At 33.2% G+C, this 19,934-nt stretch overlaps 1 protein-coding gene across 1 annotated transcript; it reads right to left on the bottom strand.

The window, feature by feature from the left end:
- Window positions 1–12,708: 12,708 nt before the first annotated feature.
- On the bottom strand, window positions 12,709–19,065 carry LRRTM4 (leucine rich repeat transmembrane neuronal 4). Its single transcript, XM_036931143.2, has 2 exons — window positions 18,409–19,065; window positions 12,709–16,593 (listed from the first exon to the last, which is right to left on the bottom strand). Exons 1-2 carry the CDS (start codon window positions 18,410–18,412, stop codon window positions 15,041–15,043), a joined length of 1,557 nt encoding a protein of 518 aa, XP_036787038.2. The 5' UTR covers window positions 18,413–19,065; the 3' UTR covers window positions 12,709–15,040.
- Between the last annotated feature and the right edge of the window lie 869 nt (window positions 19,066–19,934).

Here is a 19,934-nt window from a genome sequence, read left to right as displayed (position 1 = left end):
AAGATAAATTGAAATGTCAATATAAATTTTTAATCATTAAGAGATTTTACAAAGATGTAAGTGCAAGAGAGGACGTTTTAAGTTTGTTTACTCCAAAAATGTTGAAATAACCACCAAAACGAAACTGGAACCCATGTGCAGTAAAGTAATATATCCATTAAAATTATGTTGTAGATGAATGCTTACTGTTTAGAAATATGCTTGCAATAAGCTGGAAATGGTGTACTATAAACAATTTTCTTCTATTAAATTTGTGTTAACAAAAATACACAGATATTCTAAGAAAATGGTAACAGAAGTTATGTAAAGATATTTTGTCCTTTTTTTGCCCTTATGTATTTTTTGATCTTGAACATGAATAAAAAGAAGAGCTATACCAAAATCTGTACCCTAAAGTTAACCTATAATTTTGGGCTTTAAATAATGAAATGAGCTTTCTAATTATTCAAGACAAAAATTTATGAAGAAACTTTTCAAAGAGAGTTTAATTATTTTTAAAAGGTAGAATATAAAATGAGAAGTAAAATATGGGAATGCAATCATTTAGTCTTCCATAAGTATTCATTCAGTAAATATATGAGTGAGGCAGGGCAGACATAAATTCAAACAAAAATAGTCATGTAGTGTCTCCCTTTGGGTGGATTAGATTCCAGTAGAACTGGAAAATATTAACCAAATCATTATAAAAAAAAAGGAAGTGGTGGTAAACTAGAATAAAATACTGTGACTTGACAATACAAGGATTTCAGCAATAACTTTCTGAGGAGGTGATGAATGGAAATTCACTAGATTTAGTGAATATTGAGTAGTATTAAAGGCTGGGTTTGTTCAGTGATATTGCCAAAGGAGAGTGCATGATAAGTAAGAGGGGAAGGAAAGCAGGCCAGTGGAGGCCTTTGCGGATGGAGATTCAAGAGAAATTAGGTGTGATATAAGGAGACTCTACAAAGGCAAAGCCAGGTTATTCAGGATTTTTAAGCTCATGTTAAAGGTTTTCATTTTCATTCTAAGAATAAGACTCCACTAAATTGCTATAAATGCAAGACAATGGTGACATGATCACCTTTAATTTTGAAAGATGCACCTTGTGGGCAGTGTAGAGATTAAATACAGCAAAAGCTGAGTCAGAGACAAAATGGGACAAAAAGCTGGCACTATGAAGACAGAATTGGGTGGGCTTAAAAGAGATACGGAAGAGGTAAAGTCAGCAGGACTTCCCAACGGATTACTTAGGGAGTATGAAGGTAAGGATAGGGTCAGGGATGATTCCTTTGATTCTGACTTGTAGAAATGAGTAGCTTCATTCAAAAGAAAAGCACCACTGAAAGAAAAACAGGCTTGGAAAGAAAGACCATAGTTGGTTTGGAAACAGGTTGAAGATCTCTTTTAAATATTTGAATTCAGAATTGGCAAATATGTGGGGAACTCAGAAAGGAGGTTAAGGAATAAAAAAATAAGTATTGTTAGTAAAAATATGGTAATGTATACTGTATATGTAAACGTGATCACACAGAGAGAGAATGAATGAATGAATGAATGAGTGACTATAATGGTATAAGAGGAAATTCAAGGACGGAGCTATAAGAAAAACATAATATTCAGGTAGAGGAATTTAATCTTACACAGGATATGGTAAAGGAACATGTTGAAAGGGAAAAGGAATGGCCCATGTACACAATTCCACGGAGGAGAACATTCGAAGAAGAAAGGACCAAATGTTAAATGTTACATCTCAAAGTAGAGCAAAGAATTTTTTAAAAGCCATAAAATTTAATACTAATGAAGTCAGTTGCAAACTTAGCAAGAGCTCTTTTGATGTCTTTGATAGGCTCTGATGACAGATTGTAGTGGGTTGAAGAATTGAGTGATTGATGGGGGAAGGAAAAATTGGGTAGAGTCTTTTGGAAAGATTTTCCATGAAGGGGAGGAAAGATGGGTAAATAGTAGTAGAGGAATATATCAGATTAGGAGAAAATCTATGATGTTTATTTTTGAGAGGTAAGACTCCAGCATGTTTAAAAGCCTCTGGACATGATCTAGGAGTCAGCAAAGTATAAAACATGAACCAAATCCAGCCTGCTGCCTGTTTTTATAAATAAGGGTTTGGGGGACACAGATGTGCTCTTCCTTTACAAATGTATGTCCTCTGGCTGCTTTCATGCCACAATGGCAGAGTTAAGTAGTTGTAACACAGACCATATGACCCACAAAAGTCTAAAATACTTACTTTCTGGTCATTTACAGAAATATTTTGCTGACTCCAGGTTTGATCAAGGAGTATTTGACTAAGAAAGTAAAAGGCAAGATAAGGATGATAAAGTAAAATCACTTGTCAGAAGGGTATAAAATAATGGAAATACAGTATAATAAAATAATGCCAGAGTATTAGTAAAGGGATTAATTCAGACCTATGTAGTGCTATATCTTGGGAAGGAGAATAGTAATTCCCTACCATTCAAAAATAATTATCCTCAAATCCTTTTTTAAAAAATCAATAAAAATGAATTAGTAATTATGAACAAGAATAAGTTAAAAAAAACTAAAAATTTTAAAAATGACTAGAGGAATTTTATGTTTTCAATGAATTTACATTCTTAAGGGAAAAGTACATCTAATGACCTAACTATTCTATACTGGATTATAAGAATATAGCTCCAAGAAACTCAGCTGTCTCATTTACGGTATCTGATAGAGCAGTTATAATGATTGAATATAAAAATATATGACTGGAGAAGATGTTTAAGAATAAGCAATTATTACATAAACTAAATCATTATATACTAAAGTTTCAATGAATAGGTATTTTTCTAGGAAACTGAAATTCAATATTCTGATTCAAAGACTAAAAAGGCAAAAAAATCTGGACAAAATTTATGTTTTCTCAGTACTATTTCTGCAAAGAGGCACTACAAATGCAGTTTTTGGTAGATATTTTACAAATTTCAAGGAAAAGATAATGTCCACATTCAGTTAGAAAACAGATGTATTATTAACTATAACTCAACTAACTGACACCATAATAGTGAACTCCCTCCCTTATTAAAAGAGAAATCTTAATAAAATAAAAGCAAACTCAAGGAGAGCTTATTTAGGAAAGAATATCCTGAAAGGACAGCCAAAATTATTCCAGAAATGCAAGTAAAATTTAAATAGCAAATAAAAATACATAATTCATGATGTTGATAACTAAAAGGTTAGGGGAAAAGATATGCCTCACAAAAAGAAACAAAATGCCAAAAAACCATCTTGTCAAATTTAATGTCCATCCTGATACATCCATCCGTATTTTATAAATGACTATAAAATGATATAGTATCATTAGGTATGATAAAGTGATAAAGGTTTACCTAAAACAAAGTATTTTGTTCACTATTGTAAGCATAACCATTAAGCCCAGTGTTATTACCTACTAATATAGGTACACACACATTTTTGTTGAAAAAATAAGTGAATGAATAAATGGAATGAGAAAATGGAGAAAAATACAGGAGTCAGTCCCATAAAAATCAGGATAAAGATTGTTGCTCCAAATCACCATTATTCTTTAATATTATTCTAGAAAATTAATCAACACAATACAGAAAGATAAGTAAACAAGAAATGCAGCTATTAGAAAGTTAAAGTACTTTGTTCTAAAAAAATATTTTTAAACTAGAAATTTCAAAAAATTAATCTCCTGAAATTAGTAGATTTAGTCAAAATATTGGTAATGATTACATATGCACATATATATATATGTTCTTATACATGTATTAGAATTTTAAAATGAAGTAAATCAACTCATCTTTATTGGCGACATAAGAAATGGATAATACAAATGGAGCTCTGTGCCATTTTTATGCCAAGCAAACATTTCCTTCTGACAATTGCAGAGATTTTAATTATTTCTAAGGTGCTTCATAGATCACATAATTCCAGTCAGAATATTGTGTGTATGTGTGTGTGTGTGTGTTCAGGGAAAAAAGAGAGAAGAAGAGAGTGATACAAAATTTTATTTCAAATAAAAATAGAAAACAGTAACCAAGACAGTTAAAAAATGTGTAATTTAGAAGTTACAACACAATTATAAAAATTAAAATGCTTTCAAAATATAGTAATGTAAAAATATGGTTGTGATACAAGACTAGAGAATGAATCCATGGGAAGATTATGAACAAAAGTGATGTGGATACACAAAAGTTTTACATTAATGTTAGTTAAAAAATGCTGGAAAAATCATAATTCTTTAGTGAGAAAAAAACAAGTTAGGTCTATATTTCACGTGATATACTAAAGAATAGTTTAGGTAAATTAGATAGTTAAACATAAAAATAAACCTATAGAGGAAATGGTCAAAATATGTGGATGAGGTTTACTTACACAGAGCATGGCAAAGGCCTTTCTAAAAATAAAACAACTAAGAGAACATAGTGAAACTATTATTATTATTGTTGACCTCATGAACTGCTCTATACACTATTTCAAAATAATAAATCTAATAATACAAAGTACACAAAAAATTTTACTGCACTAAAGCAAAAGATGTAAATATTAAAACTAAAAAAATAATTTATCAACTTGTAAAAAAAAATGATAATAAATAATGTTGGTGTATATGTGCGGAAATGATACATCTTAAACAATGGATATGGTAGTACAAATAGCATATATTTTTTAGAACAATTTGGCAGTATGAGTTAAATTTAAAATTTTCGTTCTTTTGGCTATCTATTTTCTCTTCTAGGTATCTTTCTAAATGAGATGTCACTGAAGAAATATTTGTAACTGAAATAGAGCACCATAAATACCCAATAAAAAGCTAGGCAGAAGTAAAATATGGTACATTTTAGGGATGCAGTTTCAAAATGTATTTTAAAAAGTGATTCCATTCATCACAAAATGTGAACTTCAACAGTACATAAATCTATACATAGCTTCAATGCCAAATTCATTTTATAAACACCCATATACATACACTTGTGCATATAATAGTAGCAAATGTATAATTTTCAAAGTACTATCTATGCATATTAGAATTTTTGATAATTATTTTATTTTTATAAATAACCTCATGTTTTCAATATTTTCTAAATAAGTATTTATTTATAATTAGAAAATAATGGAAAATAAAATATATCAGGTTAATCCACAAAATTATACTTACTCATTTTCAGAATATTTATCTAACTTTTAGTATCAATAGAATAGAAATAGTCTGACAACACTGATAAAATATTTGCTATGTAATTAATTAGCATGTTCCAATAAATTCTCAGTAAGAAATGCAGTGAGAAATAAAATAGATGCTATTGTCTGTCTAGGCTAACGATCCTTGCCAATCTTCATATTTTAGTGGAGAATTGTATATACAGTCTCAAGGAAGACGTTATACTAAACCTAAAGGGGCAAAAAGTTGAAATACCAATTTAAAATCTTCTCTTCTCATGTGGTTGAGAACAGATAGACCATTAGTGCATAGAAAGCCAAAAGGATTATGATTTGCAAAATGTTAAAAGTTCTATTTACAAACAACATGTTCTTATCTTTCAATTTTCAAGACTGGAATCTAAGTAGTGATTCTCAAAAATCAGAAAACAGAATTCTGGTTAGAATACTGTAGACCACATCTCAAGAAGATGAAGTTGATTGACTACTTGGCAACTGGGGAGGGGAACGAGATTAAGAAAAGTAAGGTCAGGGATCATGGATCTTTGGATCCTCTTTGCCACAGGTTGCTGCAGGTCAGAAATTAAAGTGGGAGCAGCTACCACTGGACTGGTATCCCTAAATGCAATGGGCAAAATGAGATCCCTGTGTGGCACGGGCCTAGTTTCAGCAGTTATTTGCCCAAGATCAGACAGGCATACAAAAAAATTTTACTGCACTAAAGCCAAAGATGTAAATATTAAAACTAAAAAAAATGATTTATCAACTTGTTAAAAAAATGATAATAAATAATGTTGGTGTATATGTGGGAAAATGATAAATCTTAAACAATGGATATGGTAGGTATAAATAGCATATACCTTGGAGAACAATTTGGCAGTATGAGTTAAATTTAAAATTTATGGGAAAGCAGTGTCAAGGCAGTAACTAAGGTGGTTTGACTCAAAAGAGACCTATGATGGCTATATGATCATGGTGTCCCTAGAAAAAAAAGAACATGAGCACCCTATTAAATTCCCACTTGATCTGTATAAACAAAGAGGAGTACTAGGTTGAGTGAAGAGAAGTCTAACTTGGATCACCAAAGAATCACAGCCCCATAATCAATTCCCAGACTTAAGCCATTGAATGAAAGGCAGATAGATCCCCTTGAGAAAAGACCCTGCTATACTATCAAAATGCATACTTTTCATCTTTATCCTGGCCTTTCCCAAAGGGACATACAGCTGTTTGCTAAGGTGACAGTGCATTGGGGGAAGTAAGTAATCAGACTTTGGGGAATTAAAGGACACTGACTTTGAAGTGACACTAACTCCTGGAGATTGGAAACATCACTGCAGTTCCCTCAGTCAGAGCCAGGGGTCACTGTGATCATTGGGGTTTTAGGTCAGGTACATGTCATAGTGGGTCCAGGGCTCCGCTCCAAGCCCCCATCCTGTGCTTATTTCCCTAGTTCCAGAACACAGGGTTGGAAGAGACATATTCAACAACTGGCAGGATCCCCAATTTGGAATAATTCAACCTTCCCAATCACAATGAAAACAACTTATTGTCTTCTGTAGCAAAGATAAAAATGTTTCTTTTGTCTGTAGGGAAAATTAAAAAGAAATGTATTTCGCTTTAAAATACATAACAGGTATGGTGACAAAAATAAAAATTTTATACTATATTTATGTAAAAATAAGGGCTCATAGTATATTCAACTAAATATTTATTATATACATCAAAGCATTAAACATATGTATATATGTCACATATATAATATATACATATTTTTTATGCTAGAGAAATTTCAGGTCTTCTTAATGTCGCATATTAACTTCTCATTAGTAAAAACTATCCTATAAACTGTTTTGAAAATTCCCATTTGTCATGCATAAACACTTCGGGAAAATTAAAACTGCCTTCACTTGTTAAGAAAATGAAGTAAAGGGCAATACTTGATCAGACTGGAAATATGTAAGTTGCTTCTATAACCCTTTTTTCCCTAGAGTTAATATCAATAAAATAATTGTAAATGCTGCTTTCTTTGAAATGTGAATAAAATGTTCAGCCAAGGGAGTATTTCACAAATCCTAGGGTATTATTTAAATATTAGTGTGTCTAGTACCCAAACTAAATTACAGCTCAGACAAGGGACTGAAAGGTCAGGTTTATTATTCACTTTTGTAAAAATGTAACCACAACACTTGTTTCTACATCAGGGAGTATTATAACCATCATCATAACTAATAATAACAATGAAAATAATACAGCCACATTGCAGTTTGCAGTAGACAGTAGGGCTTACGGCTAATAATCATTTATATTTACACTGAAGCTTTTGATGGAGGAATTCAGGTGGTTTTCAAATAGTAGCTCATTAATCATTTCAACAAGTTACTTGGAAAGTTATTATACCAGTTCAAAAGATGGAAAAATCATATTACAGAAAGGTCATATATATATTTACTTGTCCAAACTTACAGAAGTAAAGTGAATCAGTTTCAAATCTGAGACCTCTGTTCACCCCTTGATCAACCACTGGCCCAATGCAATTTTGATCTATATTGTGGTTTGATCATAAACCTGAAGTACTTTAAGGCTGACCTTTTCTGCTATTACTTTTACAGACCTACAAACAGAAGAAAATAACAATTTTTCATTTGTGGAGACCAAATTAGTAAAGACTATGACATAATAATTAATTTATTTTTCTTTTTTAAAGTCTTATTAGAAACATTTAACAACAGTTGGTATCAATTTAAAATGTAAATATCAAATAATAGTGAAATGCTTCATCATCAAACTTATGCTGAAACAAACAAGCACTATTTTCAGGGCTTCATTTGAACATAAATGGATTTAATAGGAGTCAGTTAAAGGAAACAAGAAGTTAACTTTCAATAATTCTCAGCACTGCCAGTAATCAGATCTTCAGGGGAAAATGAAAGAACGAATGTTTCAGTAAGTGTGACTTGAGTCGGGAGGGAGGAATTGAAAAGCAAGCATAGAAACCCGAAGACTGTTTTTTCTTTTTACTGAATCTGTGTAATTTCAATGTTTTATCTAATGAAACTTAATTTTAAAAGGCTGTTATCCTTTGAAATGAAAATTTACAGTGAATATGAATTAAGTATCTTTGATTTTCCAAAATAAAAAAATTCCAGGCATTTTCCCTCTTTGTCTATATCATTTGCTCTTCCAAAATTAGTGACTATACTGTTTTGCTGTAACCTTAAATATGACCCCAGAGTGGAATTAATTCATAACTCTATATTCACATTTGTTAGTATACATTTGCTTGCTGAGAGCCTAAAAAGGCAACTTTTTCTAAGCAAACCCATCTATATTCATTTTAGCATGTCTACTTTGAATATTCAAATATACTGTAAAAATTAATACATTTGTGAGTTTTTAAATTCAATATTTGATGATTCCACCCATTGAAATAATATGTGAAATGCTAATTATAAATTTTTGCAGGAAATTTTGTTTTCATATTGTAGTTGTTCTTCCTTTACCATACAATTTTCTTCTAAAACCAAAGTAACAAAAATATTCACTGCACTTACTTTCTTCTACTAGAAGAATTCACATTTTTAAAATTTTTTTTAAAAAAAGAAAAAGACCTTCTTGCTAGGTTTAATGATTACATCTTCACCCCCTAACTCTGAGGTCTGAGAATTCAGTAAATATACAAAAGACCGTAGTAGGGAACAGAACTTTCCAAAAGATGGTGATATACAAACATCAAAAAACAATCATGATAAATTGAGACAATGAAACAAGAAAGATAAAATTATTCTGATGTCTATGAAAATTTGTAATGTTGTATCTAAATATTCACTGCTAAGGCAGTTCTCGAGAACTGGACAAATTAGTCAAGAACATGGTTTATCCAAAAGTACAATATATATTATTCTAAAATAAATTGCACACTCTATGAAATATTCCTTTCAGCATTTAAGATATTTTGATATTTATGTTTAAGAATACCATTTGTATAATATTAGAATATAAAGATCTCCTTTCCATGTACAAAAAATACTATCACGATCTTATTTAGTTATGCACACTTATTATTTATCCAATACCAACGCATTAGCTTTTGTTCAATGCTTTCCTCAAATTTATTCATAATTTTTAGATAAGATTTTTTTCTGAATTTTTTTTTATATTCTCACCATTACTTTAACCTTTTATTAATGTGTATCAGCTATGTTGTCATTCATTCCCAAACCTATGTTTACAAGTATTACATAAGATTTGACTTAAAGTCAAAGTCTTACTTTTAAAGGACAAATTTCCCATAGCTACATTTTGTTTAGACCTTAATTTTTCTTGAAAATGAAAGCATTATTTTTTAAACTATTTAGCAGGAGTGTAAGTCATATTAAAGCAGCTTATTAAAGAGCCGGTGATTTGATATCATAGGAAATACTGTGCTTTTTGTTAACCTTCCCTAACTTACACTTAAAATTTTAATAGTCTATGGAGTTCATGAGAACAATAACTTATCATTTCTTTTTCATTTTCATAATATTGAGATTTTTATTAAAATGACCCGATAAATGATCATTCTTTTGGTACTATAAAAATCAATTTTAATTTTTAAAACATATTCACTATCACTGTCATGATTTTCACTGATAAAAAGACATGCTAATGTTCAAAATTTCCAGTGTCTGGTGATACACAGGCTGCCACTGTTCCACTTTGATTCAGTGATTCATGAAACTCTAGGGAATGGAAAATTATGATGAGTCACCAAGTCCCCAATGCTAATATTACCAAGCATTTTACAAAGCATAAAGCTATCTATAAACTAATTCTTGAGAACTAGGATAACTATATCTTCTTCAATATAGAAAAGTCTCAAAAAGAAAAATTCTTCAATCATGTGAAAACTCCTAGGATATGTCAAGAGTTATATATTTTTAAGATCACAGTCAGGTGTCTCAGTTTGGGACCTTTAGAGAGCAACCAATTATTAAAACCTTGTCCACGAGATGCTAATATGAGTCAACTCTAGAAAAAGGTATTGAACGTTTACCTGTCAGTTTAAAATCTTTCCTAAATTAACCATGTCAGGCCTTCTTGGCAGCTGTCACTTTTCACCACTACCATTTACAGATGTTAATGAAAACTATTCACGAATAGATTTTAATTGAAGCAAATTCAGACAATAGATTCTTGAAAAGTAGTAATATTTAAAATGTTTTCAAGATAACTAGTTACTTAGAAGAATTTAAAAGATTCATAAATTTGTGTGTGAGTGTTTGCATGTGTGCATGTCGGGTAGATTATTTTCTCCTCAAGCATAAAGAAATGGTATGGCTGCTACCTGAGCATGACAGGCAATTTTTATTAACTCAAGTAACTCTTTCTTTTCTCATTGAAATGAATATAAATGCCTCAGATTTCCTCCATAGCCCATCTTACTTCTGTAGAACTGGGAAAGACCACAGAGATCTTACAAAGTTTACTAATCTGAGGAATACTTTAAGTTGGGACATATTGCACTAGTTGAATACTTTTCTTTTAGTGATGGGTCACAGAGAAATGAAGTGACTCAGCCAAAGTCACATCAAAATTGGCAATGTGTAGATTAATTCTGCTTTTTAAAAAAATAACACTAGATTACCCAGACATACTTAAAATTTTAGAGAGGATTAAACATTTACCTTAATTATGTTCCTGAATAACAAATTCTGATAATTATAACCCAAGTTTCTTTCACTAATACCTCAAATATTCAAATAGGACAAACATTTTAATGGAAATATATTTATATTCTCTCTCTTTGTATATGAATGCATACACATATTTACATAGATACAAACACACACATAAATATACCTTATATGAATATACAAAGTGTAATTTCAATTACATTTTAACATGACAGAGTCAGCCACCAAAATAAAGTTTATTTTCTTTATATTGGTAAAGTATAAATTAAACTCAATGATACTGGTCTTCCTTCACTTAGAACCCTCTTTGAATGTATTATGCTTTTTAGTTCTCAGAAATTCATTCAATGTACCTCAAAATGTCAACTTCTAAAGTATAGAAAAATGTTAATCATCTCCCATAAATCATTAATTTGGGACTGACCTAATACATTAAATAAGTATAAATATAAACTGTTGGAAATGGTCTATATCGCCCACTGCACAACAGTGAAATAAATAGTATAAGCCCAAACTGACAACCAATATAGATCTATTTCATTTGATTTTAAAAAGTGTGACCAAAATAACAAATATTTGGGAAATACATACCTAATGTTATCTATATTCCCATTTTCCTAATACTAATAGCAGTACTGTTAGCATTATGGGACCATTAAACTTTATATTTCTATTACCTAACTTCTGAAACAGTTTGAGTGGAAAATCTCCTTTGAGTCTATTTATGCTCATATTAAGATTCTTTCTATTTCATTTATATAATTCAAAAGACAAACCTGAAATGTTCTCTTTTGTCCTATACTCATAATGATTAATTTTATAAAGGCCCTTTCTATTTCACTTGATAAAACATATCTTAGACAAATTGGTATCCAAAACTTTGTTCTATATAACCTTTAAGTAAAATTTTGGTAAGCAGAATGAAGTAACTTCATAATTCCTGTAATATTTTAATGAGATAAAGCTATGAAAAGTTTCACAACTATTTTCAAAAGTTAAGTATTTGTAATTTTATCTTTTAAATGACACCGTACTAAATTTTAGGCAAAGCTGTATCTTTTAGCTTTCAAATCTCTTTTCTGAGCACATATTGAAGATAAATTAAATAACTCAGTTCAAAGCAAGCAAAATGATCCAAAGTATAGCTATTGAGATGTATGTATCTATTAGAGTTGTGCCGTATCATATTAATTATTCATAACTATTTTTCCTTTATTGATAAGAGATTTTTACTGCTTAAGTAATAACATTTTCTTTCAATTTATAAGCATAGGATATGCACATGGATTTTTCAAAATTAAAACTTGTAAATAATAAAATCAGCTATTTATTTGGTAAATTGCATGCTGTATTTGTGTGGTGGCTCTCAGACACCATTCTAACCAGTGACCTTAACATTTTTATTTTGTTCTTAAAATAAATGGACAAATAAACATTTTGACTACATTTAGATCATGATAACTGAATATAATGTTAGTTGTAAAACTGAAATTTTCAAATTAATGCAATTTTTTTCAAGGCACTACTTAGAAAATTAGCATTTGGTGCTAAGTTTTCTAGTGAAATATTTATGGCTTTATTAGATAGAGTTTAGAGCTTTGAACGAAAAAAGACCTACCTCACAAAATTGTGTTATAAATATACTAATGGTTCTCTATTTCTCTAAGTTACTGATTTGTGAGGTTTATGAAAACACCAGACTAAAGCTCAGCATATCTTTACTGATCTAAAAATTTATAAACGAGCAATCCATACCTTTCTTCTGGCTTCATTTTATGGAGTTTTCTCAACAGGAGAAATTTTACTCGAAGATGAAAAGAAATAAGGGAAAATTACAGTTTTCTTAACAATTCCTACGAATTTACTTTTTTTCATTTCTTAAATCCATCTCTAACTGTAATACACTGAACATCTTGTCAACAAAGGGGAGTGGCAGCTGCAATGTTTATTTTTGTGTGTTTGTGTTTCAAAACAAGTTAGTATACATTTACATGTAGTTTATTGGACCCTCACACTTGAAAGTGGAGTTAATGGTCTTAAATGCATAGACTACAATTTTCCACTTTTCAGGGCATGGACAGTTTGATCTACTTGAATAGGGCTGCCATTTCTATTCACCAACTTCACTGTAATATTTAATTAAGCTCTCCATTATTTAATGCCTAACACTTCCTTCATCCCCAACAGTGGCACTGCAGTTTCATGACCATAAACTACACTCAACATAACACATACAGTATCAAAATGTGGTTTGAAACACTCATGTTTTTACGGAATAAGACATCTTTTTATTTTGTTCTTATCATAGTAATGCTTATAGTCTAAAGGAATAATATCTGGAATTTAAGATCGCTGGCAAAGTTTTAGAACCATTGTTCTCAAGTCCTAATATTTTAAGAATCTTCTTTCTTGGTGATTATTATAAATAAAAATTACCATTCCACTACAAAAGTCAAGAATGAATGAGTGAATGGACCAGGATTTTCCTATTATTTTTATAGGACTAGCCTATTAAGAGGATCTCAAAATATAAGGATAATCTAGAATAAAACAGGATGAACTTGTTTTACTAATACTCATGTATATCATATAAAATGTCAGCCTGCAAAAAAGAAACATCAAACCTTGGCAGGCTTTTATACAAAATCTTTTATTCTCTTTAATTTTTAAGGGATTACTTTTCTGATTTTCAACCATATACAAAAAGGAAAAAAAAAAAGAACTTTGTGAGGACTAGCTCAATATTCCATATTATACTGAGTTGGAGATTATTTCAAACTCAGTGATGTGTCTGTAAACATCTTCATTAGCATATGCATTTAGGACTATGGGAAACTTCAGGTAGATATTAACAGAGAGCAAATTATATTTTCCCACTGTTATAACTAGTAATTTTAAAAGGGCAGTCTTTAAATACTCACTGAAATTTTCTTTTGAAAAAGTAATCATCTAAAATAAGAAACTACGATGCCATCGGACCAGAACTGAACTTCTCTTCACTAGTTTGTTCCAACAACAGATCCTTGACAGTCACAGTCATTGCACTTTTTGATTAACTTTACCAAGAAAAGAATGATTTGCATCCAGTATTACCTATTGGCAACTTGGAGCTCTGCAACTATTTTTCTACTCATAAACAAGTTCTTGTAAGTGCTCTTTAAAATTAAATAATCTGAAACTGGGTCCAAATTTATTCTCATGACAATGAAAATGGTGTTACATTAAATGTCTTCCTTTGAGGCTAATGTTACAAAAGGGAAAATATCCGGAACTAAAATCTCGGTTTATTTATCAATATTTGCATCAATTAGTTTTTTGTGTATGTTTAACAGGAATACACATCATTTCTCTTGGGAATAACAGCAACACTGACAAACAGTCCTGGCAGTATGTTACTGCTAAATCATCCCACAACAGCATAACCTGATTTTAGTTTGCAGAGACAAAGCCAAAATATATTTGTTTCATTCTGATTACAAATAGCCAGCACTTAAGAAAATCTCTGAAAAGTGATCTCTGTCCAGTAATTTAAAAAAAAAGAAAAAAGGATGAAGGGAAAGAAGGAGAGAGGGAGAAAGTAAGAAAGAAAGACATTTTTAGAAGCCTAATACAAATACACATTAGGCCTTTGACATTCTCTATGCTGGTATAACAACTAAGTGGCAAATAACACAGAAACAGTTATCCCTCTGAGATCCCTGTTGCATGCTTTAATTAAAACTAAAAATTTACAACAAAATCAACCCTTGGGTAAATTGCTCTTTGGTTTAAATCTTCGTTACCTCCTGTAATTTTGGTAAAATCACTGTTTTTCAATTCAATTGGCCCCTCATTCTTTACTCCATTACAAAAGTCAAACAAGAACCAGACATAAATTTTAAATTTTAGAAGGAAGAGTTTTCTTTAGGTTATGTGTATTTGTAAGTCCAACCCCTGTATACAAACTGTTAAAAAAAAAAAAAAACAGGTGTTTTAACATAGTGCTTTATTCCAACTTAATCTCATCCTTGAATGAACTTCCTTCAAGTTTCAACCATTAAAAAAAAAGAAAAAACAGTCAATTTCCTGGTGGTTGTAATTTAATTAAGTAACCTTTCACACTGAGCAAAACCCAAAAGCAAAAGGGTCATTAATCTCTCTAGTGATTAGAGACACCTCTAGAGCTTCAAACATTTACCTCTCCTTCCCCGCAGTAGAAATGCTTTTAGGAGGATCATGGTTCATACCTCACATTCCCTGGAGCCAGAGATGGTATATGTGCAGGGCCCAGATCCATTAACGGATATATCCACGGTCTCAGAGTTTGTAGGCTTGTAGTCCACATAATACTCCTGTAAAGGGGAATTCATTTGTCTTTCAGACTCTCTGGTCTTTTTCCGCCGTCTCTTCATAAGAGAGTGTTGCTGAAGTTGTTTCATGCTGGCTGGGTAGCGTTTCCAAGACACATAGATCACCAAGAGGATCATGGCCACAGACAGAAAGAGAGCCACACTCCCTGCAATAATTTTGTGAAATGACACATGCTCATACTCTTGCTCTGTGCCAGGAATCTGAAACCCTGGGGAAGGGCTTGGTGTGGCAAGGGTGGGCTGTGTGGGGTCAGATTTGGAGACTGTAGGTTTAGGGATAATCAGAGGCTTCTGGGGAGTTTGGGGCACCAGGTGTGATTTTTCTGTGTTGACCACCTGGACTTCAGAGCAGATATTATATGTTTCCACTGCATCACTAACCTTTTCACCCTGGATATGCTTAGGTCCTGCACATATCATGGTGCTTTCCTTATTTCCTTTGAAATTCTTAAGCCAGTAAAATAGAGGACAAATGCTCCGACTGCATTCCCACATATTTCCAGACAAAGTGATGGATATTAATGATATCCATGCATTGACAGTTTCCTGGGAGATGTTGGTAAGCTTGTTTGAATCCAAATTCAATTTCTGCAAATTGGGCAGACATTTAAATGTGCCCGGCTCAATTCCTTGGATGTCATTCCCTGATAAATCCAAGTTGTGCAAGGAACTCCAAGTCCATGTCAAGCCTTGGCTAATGGAGCGAATCCTGTTCCACTGTAAGTAGATTGAGCGCAGGTTGAAGAGACGTGGAAAATGAGCAAAGTTGATCTTGGAAAACTGATTGTGCTCCAAGTGAAGCTCCTTTAATTTCAAGAGGCCAGCAAAAGCATTTCGGGACAGGCTTCGAAGACGATTGTAACCCAAATCCAGAAAGTCAAGATTTCGACAGTCTTGAAAAACTCTTATCGGCACAGTCTTTAATGAGTTTGACCTCAAGTGCAAAATGATGAGTTTCCGAAGGCCTTTAAATTGTTCCGACTGCAACATCTGAAGTTTGTTGTAGGAGAGGTCCAGGTTGCGGAGATTGGGAACCGGGTGAAATGTTTTATTGTGCAGATAGGTAATTTTGTTGGAGCTTAGAATTAATTCTTTCAGTCTACGGATCCCTTGAAATGCATCTTCATCCACTGAGCTAATGTAATTATGGTCAAGATAAAGCCATATAAGCTGGTTAAGGCCGGCAAACTGATTGGATTTGAGTTTCTGAATGCTGTTGAACCTTAATGATAAGCCTTGGGACCCTCCAGAAATGTTCTCAGGGATATCTGCGAAAGCATGAGACTCACAGTACACAATTTTGCCATCACATCTGCAGTTCTTTGGGCAAGCTCTCTGAGCCCCCGTGAGCATAACGAGCAGCAGCGTAGGGAATAGCACTAGCACCACACGCATGCCTCTCAGCTGCGTAATTAAACGGAAACCTACAATATTAAAAAAGAAGACAAATGCACATTTGTAAAGCTATTAATACAAATCACCCTCGCTTACCGCTATCGGGAGCATTTCATCTGGTGTAGGAATGGGACAGTTAACTTAAGAACAATGCATGTAACATTCAAAGCCTTAGTTTCTTCAGGGTTGCATGCTTGCTATTTAGGTTTCATTCTTTCTTCCTTGATTTTCAAATCACCACGGTGCTGTAGAACTAAACAAGCAAAGCCTCCCCGAGTTTCAGGAGTTCATATGTACGTCAACACTGAAAAGCACGGAGTCCGTCTTGTCAATGCCAACATTGTAATAACATTAGTATTTGGTTAGTAGCTCTGAACACCAGTACCGAAAGGAAGAGTACTAGGTCTTCTGGTAATGGCAAAAACTTGACTTAGTCAATCTTGTACGTGCACATCTTCCCTAGTTGAGCAAACAGGCTGTGATTTGGCAGAGGAGCTTCAGTAAGCTGTCAAAGTAACCCAAGTTTGCCCTGCCGGAAATTGCATCCTTATTATATAATAGAATAACAATATATGAGCTCTGAAAAAATGGTATTGGGACTCGTAGAGGCAGCCAATGAAGCATGGTATGAAGGCTAATAACAGTGCTAGGTACTCTCAATGTGTTAATAAGCAATCTATGCCCTCCACATTCAGGAAGAGATGCCTACTCGAGCTTTCCTGCCCAGATATACACCAGCTCACAGCCCTAACTAATAACACAGAACACTCCAAAGAAAAGACTGTCAAATTCTTGTTAATTAATATAAATTAAACACAAACTAACCTTGTATAGTGTGAGTTTTGCTGTTATTTTTAACATAGGAGTTCTCTTGGAAATTTGAGAGAGAGAAGCAGCACCCTGCTGCCCTCCTTCCCCATCCCAACCTGCTCACACGTCCCTGACTTCTGTTTCTCCCCCACCTCTATCAACTTCAGAACACCTGCAAACTTGCAATCTGTTGGCACTTGTGCTGCATTTCCAAGCCTTACCATGTTAAAGGACTTCTTTCCTCTGTCAACAGATTTCTGAATTCTTAGCGGTGGGGGAAAATAAAACTGTGTGCTGCGGTTTCCTTATTTATCATAAACGTGCATATTTTTAACCAAGAGGCTATCAGCCAAACCCATAATAATAATTTAAAAAAAAACTCTCCTCCTTTTGCTCAATCAGTTTAAGTTTTATTTTGAAACCTGATCTTGCTCTCTGTCCTCTTGCCAGCTCCAGACTCATTGAAATACATTCCAGCTCTCCCAGACAGGAGGAAGGGGAGGGGGGGCGGGGGGGAAGCCAGTCACACTTGAAAAAATAAGACTGGCAAATGACTGCTGGAAATTTGGAAGCTGTGTTCAGGATACAGCTTCAAAGATAAAACAAGCCCTTGTGCGACCTCTGATAAAGTAAGGACCCCACCCCTAGTCACACGCAGTGAAGTGTTAACAATCTTCTGACAGCAAGCAGAAATACCAGCGTGGTTAATATTATCACGAAATAGAAGCAAACACAGTATTTATCTCATGCTCAATTCCCAAGCTGTGGATACGCATACGGAAGAGACAGTCTTAAAGAGATTTCTCTAGAGTCTGTTTAAGTCCGTCTTATGCATTTGCAGATTAAAAAAAGAAAAACTACAAAAAGGAAAATTATCTAAAAATATAATAGCAACTATACTGAGTCGGCTGGCAAACTCAGAGGCTGCTGCTTTTTGACTGTTTCCCCGTCTTTTATCAGCTAATGCCACGACTGAGGATAGGGAGCCAAGAGGATCAGCTTTGCTAAGGAGGAAACAACAAAAGTTCACTTACCCATCCTTTGTCATCCAAAAACAGTTCCCCCCTCTCTCAGCTTTCTTCTTATTTGGTCTCTGGGGCTGAAACCGCCACCACCTTCATGACACAGTGCGGCTGTCATTCACACCATTCCGATCCCGCATGTGAGCCAGTAGCTCCATACAAACTTCCCCGGAGAGGACAGGCAAAAAATATGTATACATATATAAAAAATATCAGCATGGGGTGGGAGGTGGGGGCAGGGAGAAGGAAGCTGTTGGGGGGAAGAGGGCCTCTAGGCTCTGAGGACCATTGTGTAATTCACCAGAGACCCATCAGCACTAATTGGCAATCTGTGCAAAAGAGCTACAGCCCATCTCGAAGGTAACCAACTTCTCTGTAAAAAGACAGGAAAAAAAGAGAAAATCTTCAGAATACCTGGCATTCCTTATTGTGCTGGCTTTTGCCATTCCCAGATAAAGCAATTCATCCTCTGGATTTTCAGTTCTTGAAGCAAGTAGGCCTCCTGTGCTGTATGAGACCCCAGTTTAAAAGCTATGCAAGCTAGGTTTATCCATTTAGCTGGTCAGGTTTAAAGTGTTTTGTAGCTGTGCTGAGAGGCAGTCCTTGTCTAATTCAGAAGGCTTTCCAGAGACTGATGATGCTCAGAGCTTGTTGGTGCTAATGCTTGAGTTTGTGATACACTGAGTGCCCTCCGCTGGAGAAAACAGATTGCACATTAAAGACGGGAACAAGTGAGCCTGTCAGTGGTGTGCAGCCTTCTCTCTCTCAGAAAGGGAAATTAAAGGCACAGCATCACTTTTTTCTCTCCAATAATATGTATTATGAAAGGTTTATGCCAAGGAGTTCCATATCCAGTGATATCCAATATTAAGTTAAATATTGCTTTTATATATATTACACAATTGGTAATTTTTAAAAGTTGCCTTGACCTTTTATTTTTGCATATATCACAGGGTATTTATTAATCATTTTTTCAACAACAGAGATAGTTTGAATTTTATTTGTGTTGCTGTTGGTTTACTTACATTTTCTTAAGCACGCCACATAGAGAAGCAATGTTACCCAAGGGAAAAATGTAATTAGATCACTTTTAAAGATAGTTACATTTAAAAAATTTAGGGCTAATTTTAAAACTCCTGAACCTTGATAATAAATACATTCTGCCACTTTGCACATTTTATTAAATAGTCTAGATCACTTACTGAAAGTGTACTTTTTTAGTCTTAAAGCAGTTTAGGACAATATTACCAAATGTGCAGGTAACTGAGAGACTAAATGTTAGTTAGATAAGAGTAGAATTTTTGCTTGACATTCTTGGTGAAGCCACCTTTTAAAAATACTCTTACATATTTATAATGCAGATATTTTCTTATGCAAATCACTTATAACATACAATCCTAGAAATATGGAAGCATATGAGTTCTACATCACTGTATTTCTCTAAAATTTGCAGAATGTCCTCAGAATTATAAGGAATGACATGATGAAATAAATACCTAAGACACATACTTTTAAAACCTACAAACTTCCCTTAAACT

The sequence above is a fragment of the Manis pentadactyla genome, chromosome 2, assembly GCF_030020395.1.
Source record: "Manis pentadactyla isolate mManPen7 chromosome 2, mManPen7.hap1, whole genome shotgun sequence".
Classification (NCBI taxonomy): domain Eukaryota; kingdom Metazoa; phylum Chordata; class Mammalia; order Pholidota; family Manidae; genus Manis; species Manis pentadactyla.
The sequence above is the reverse complement of the archived record's forward strand: the minus strand, read 5'-3'. Positions and strand labels throughout refer to the sequence as shown.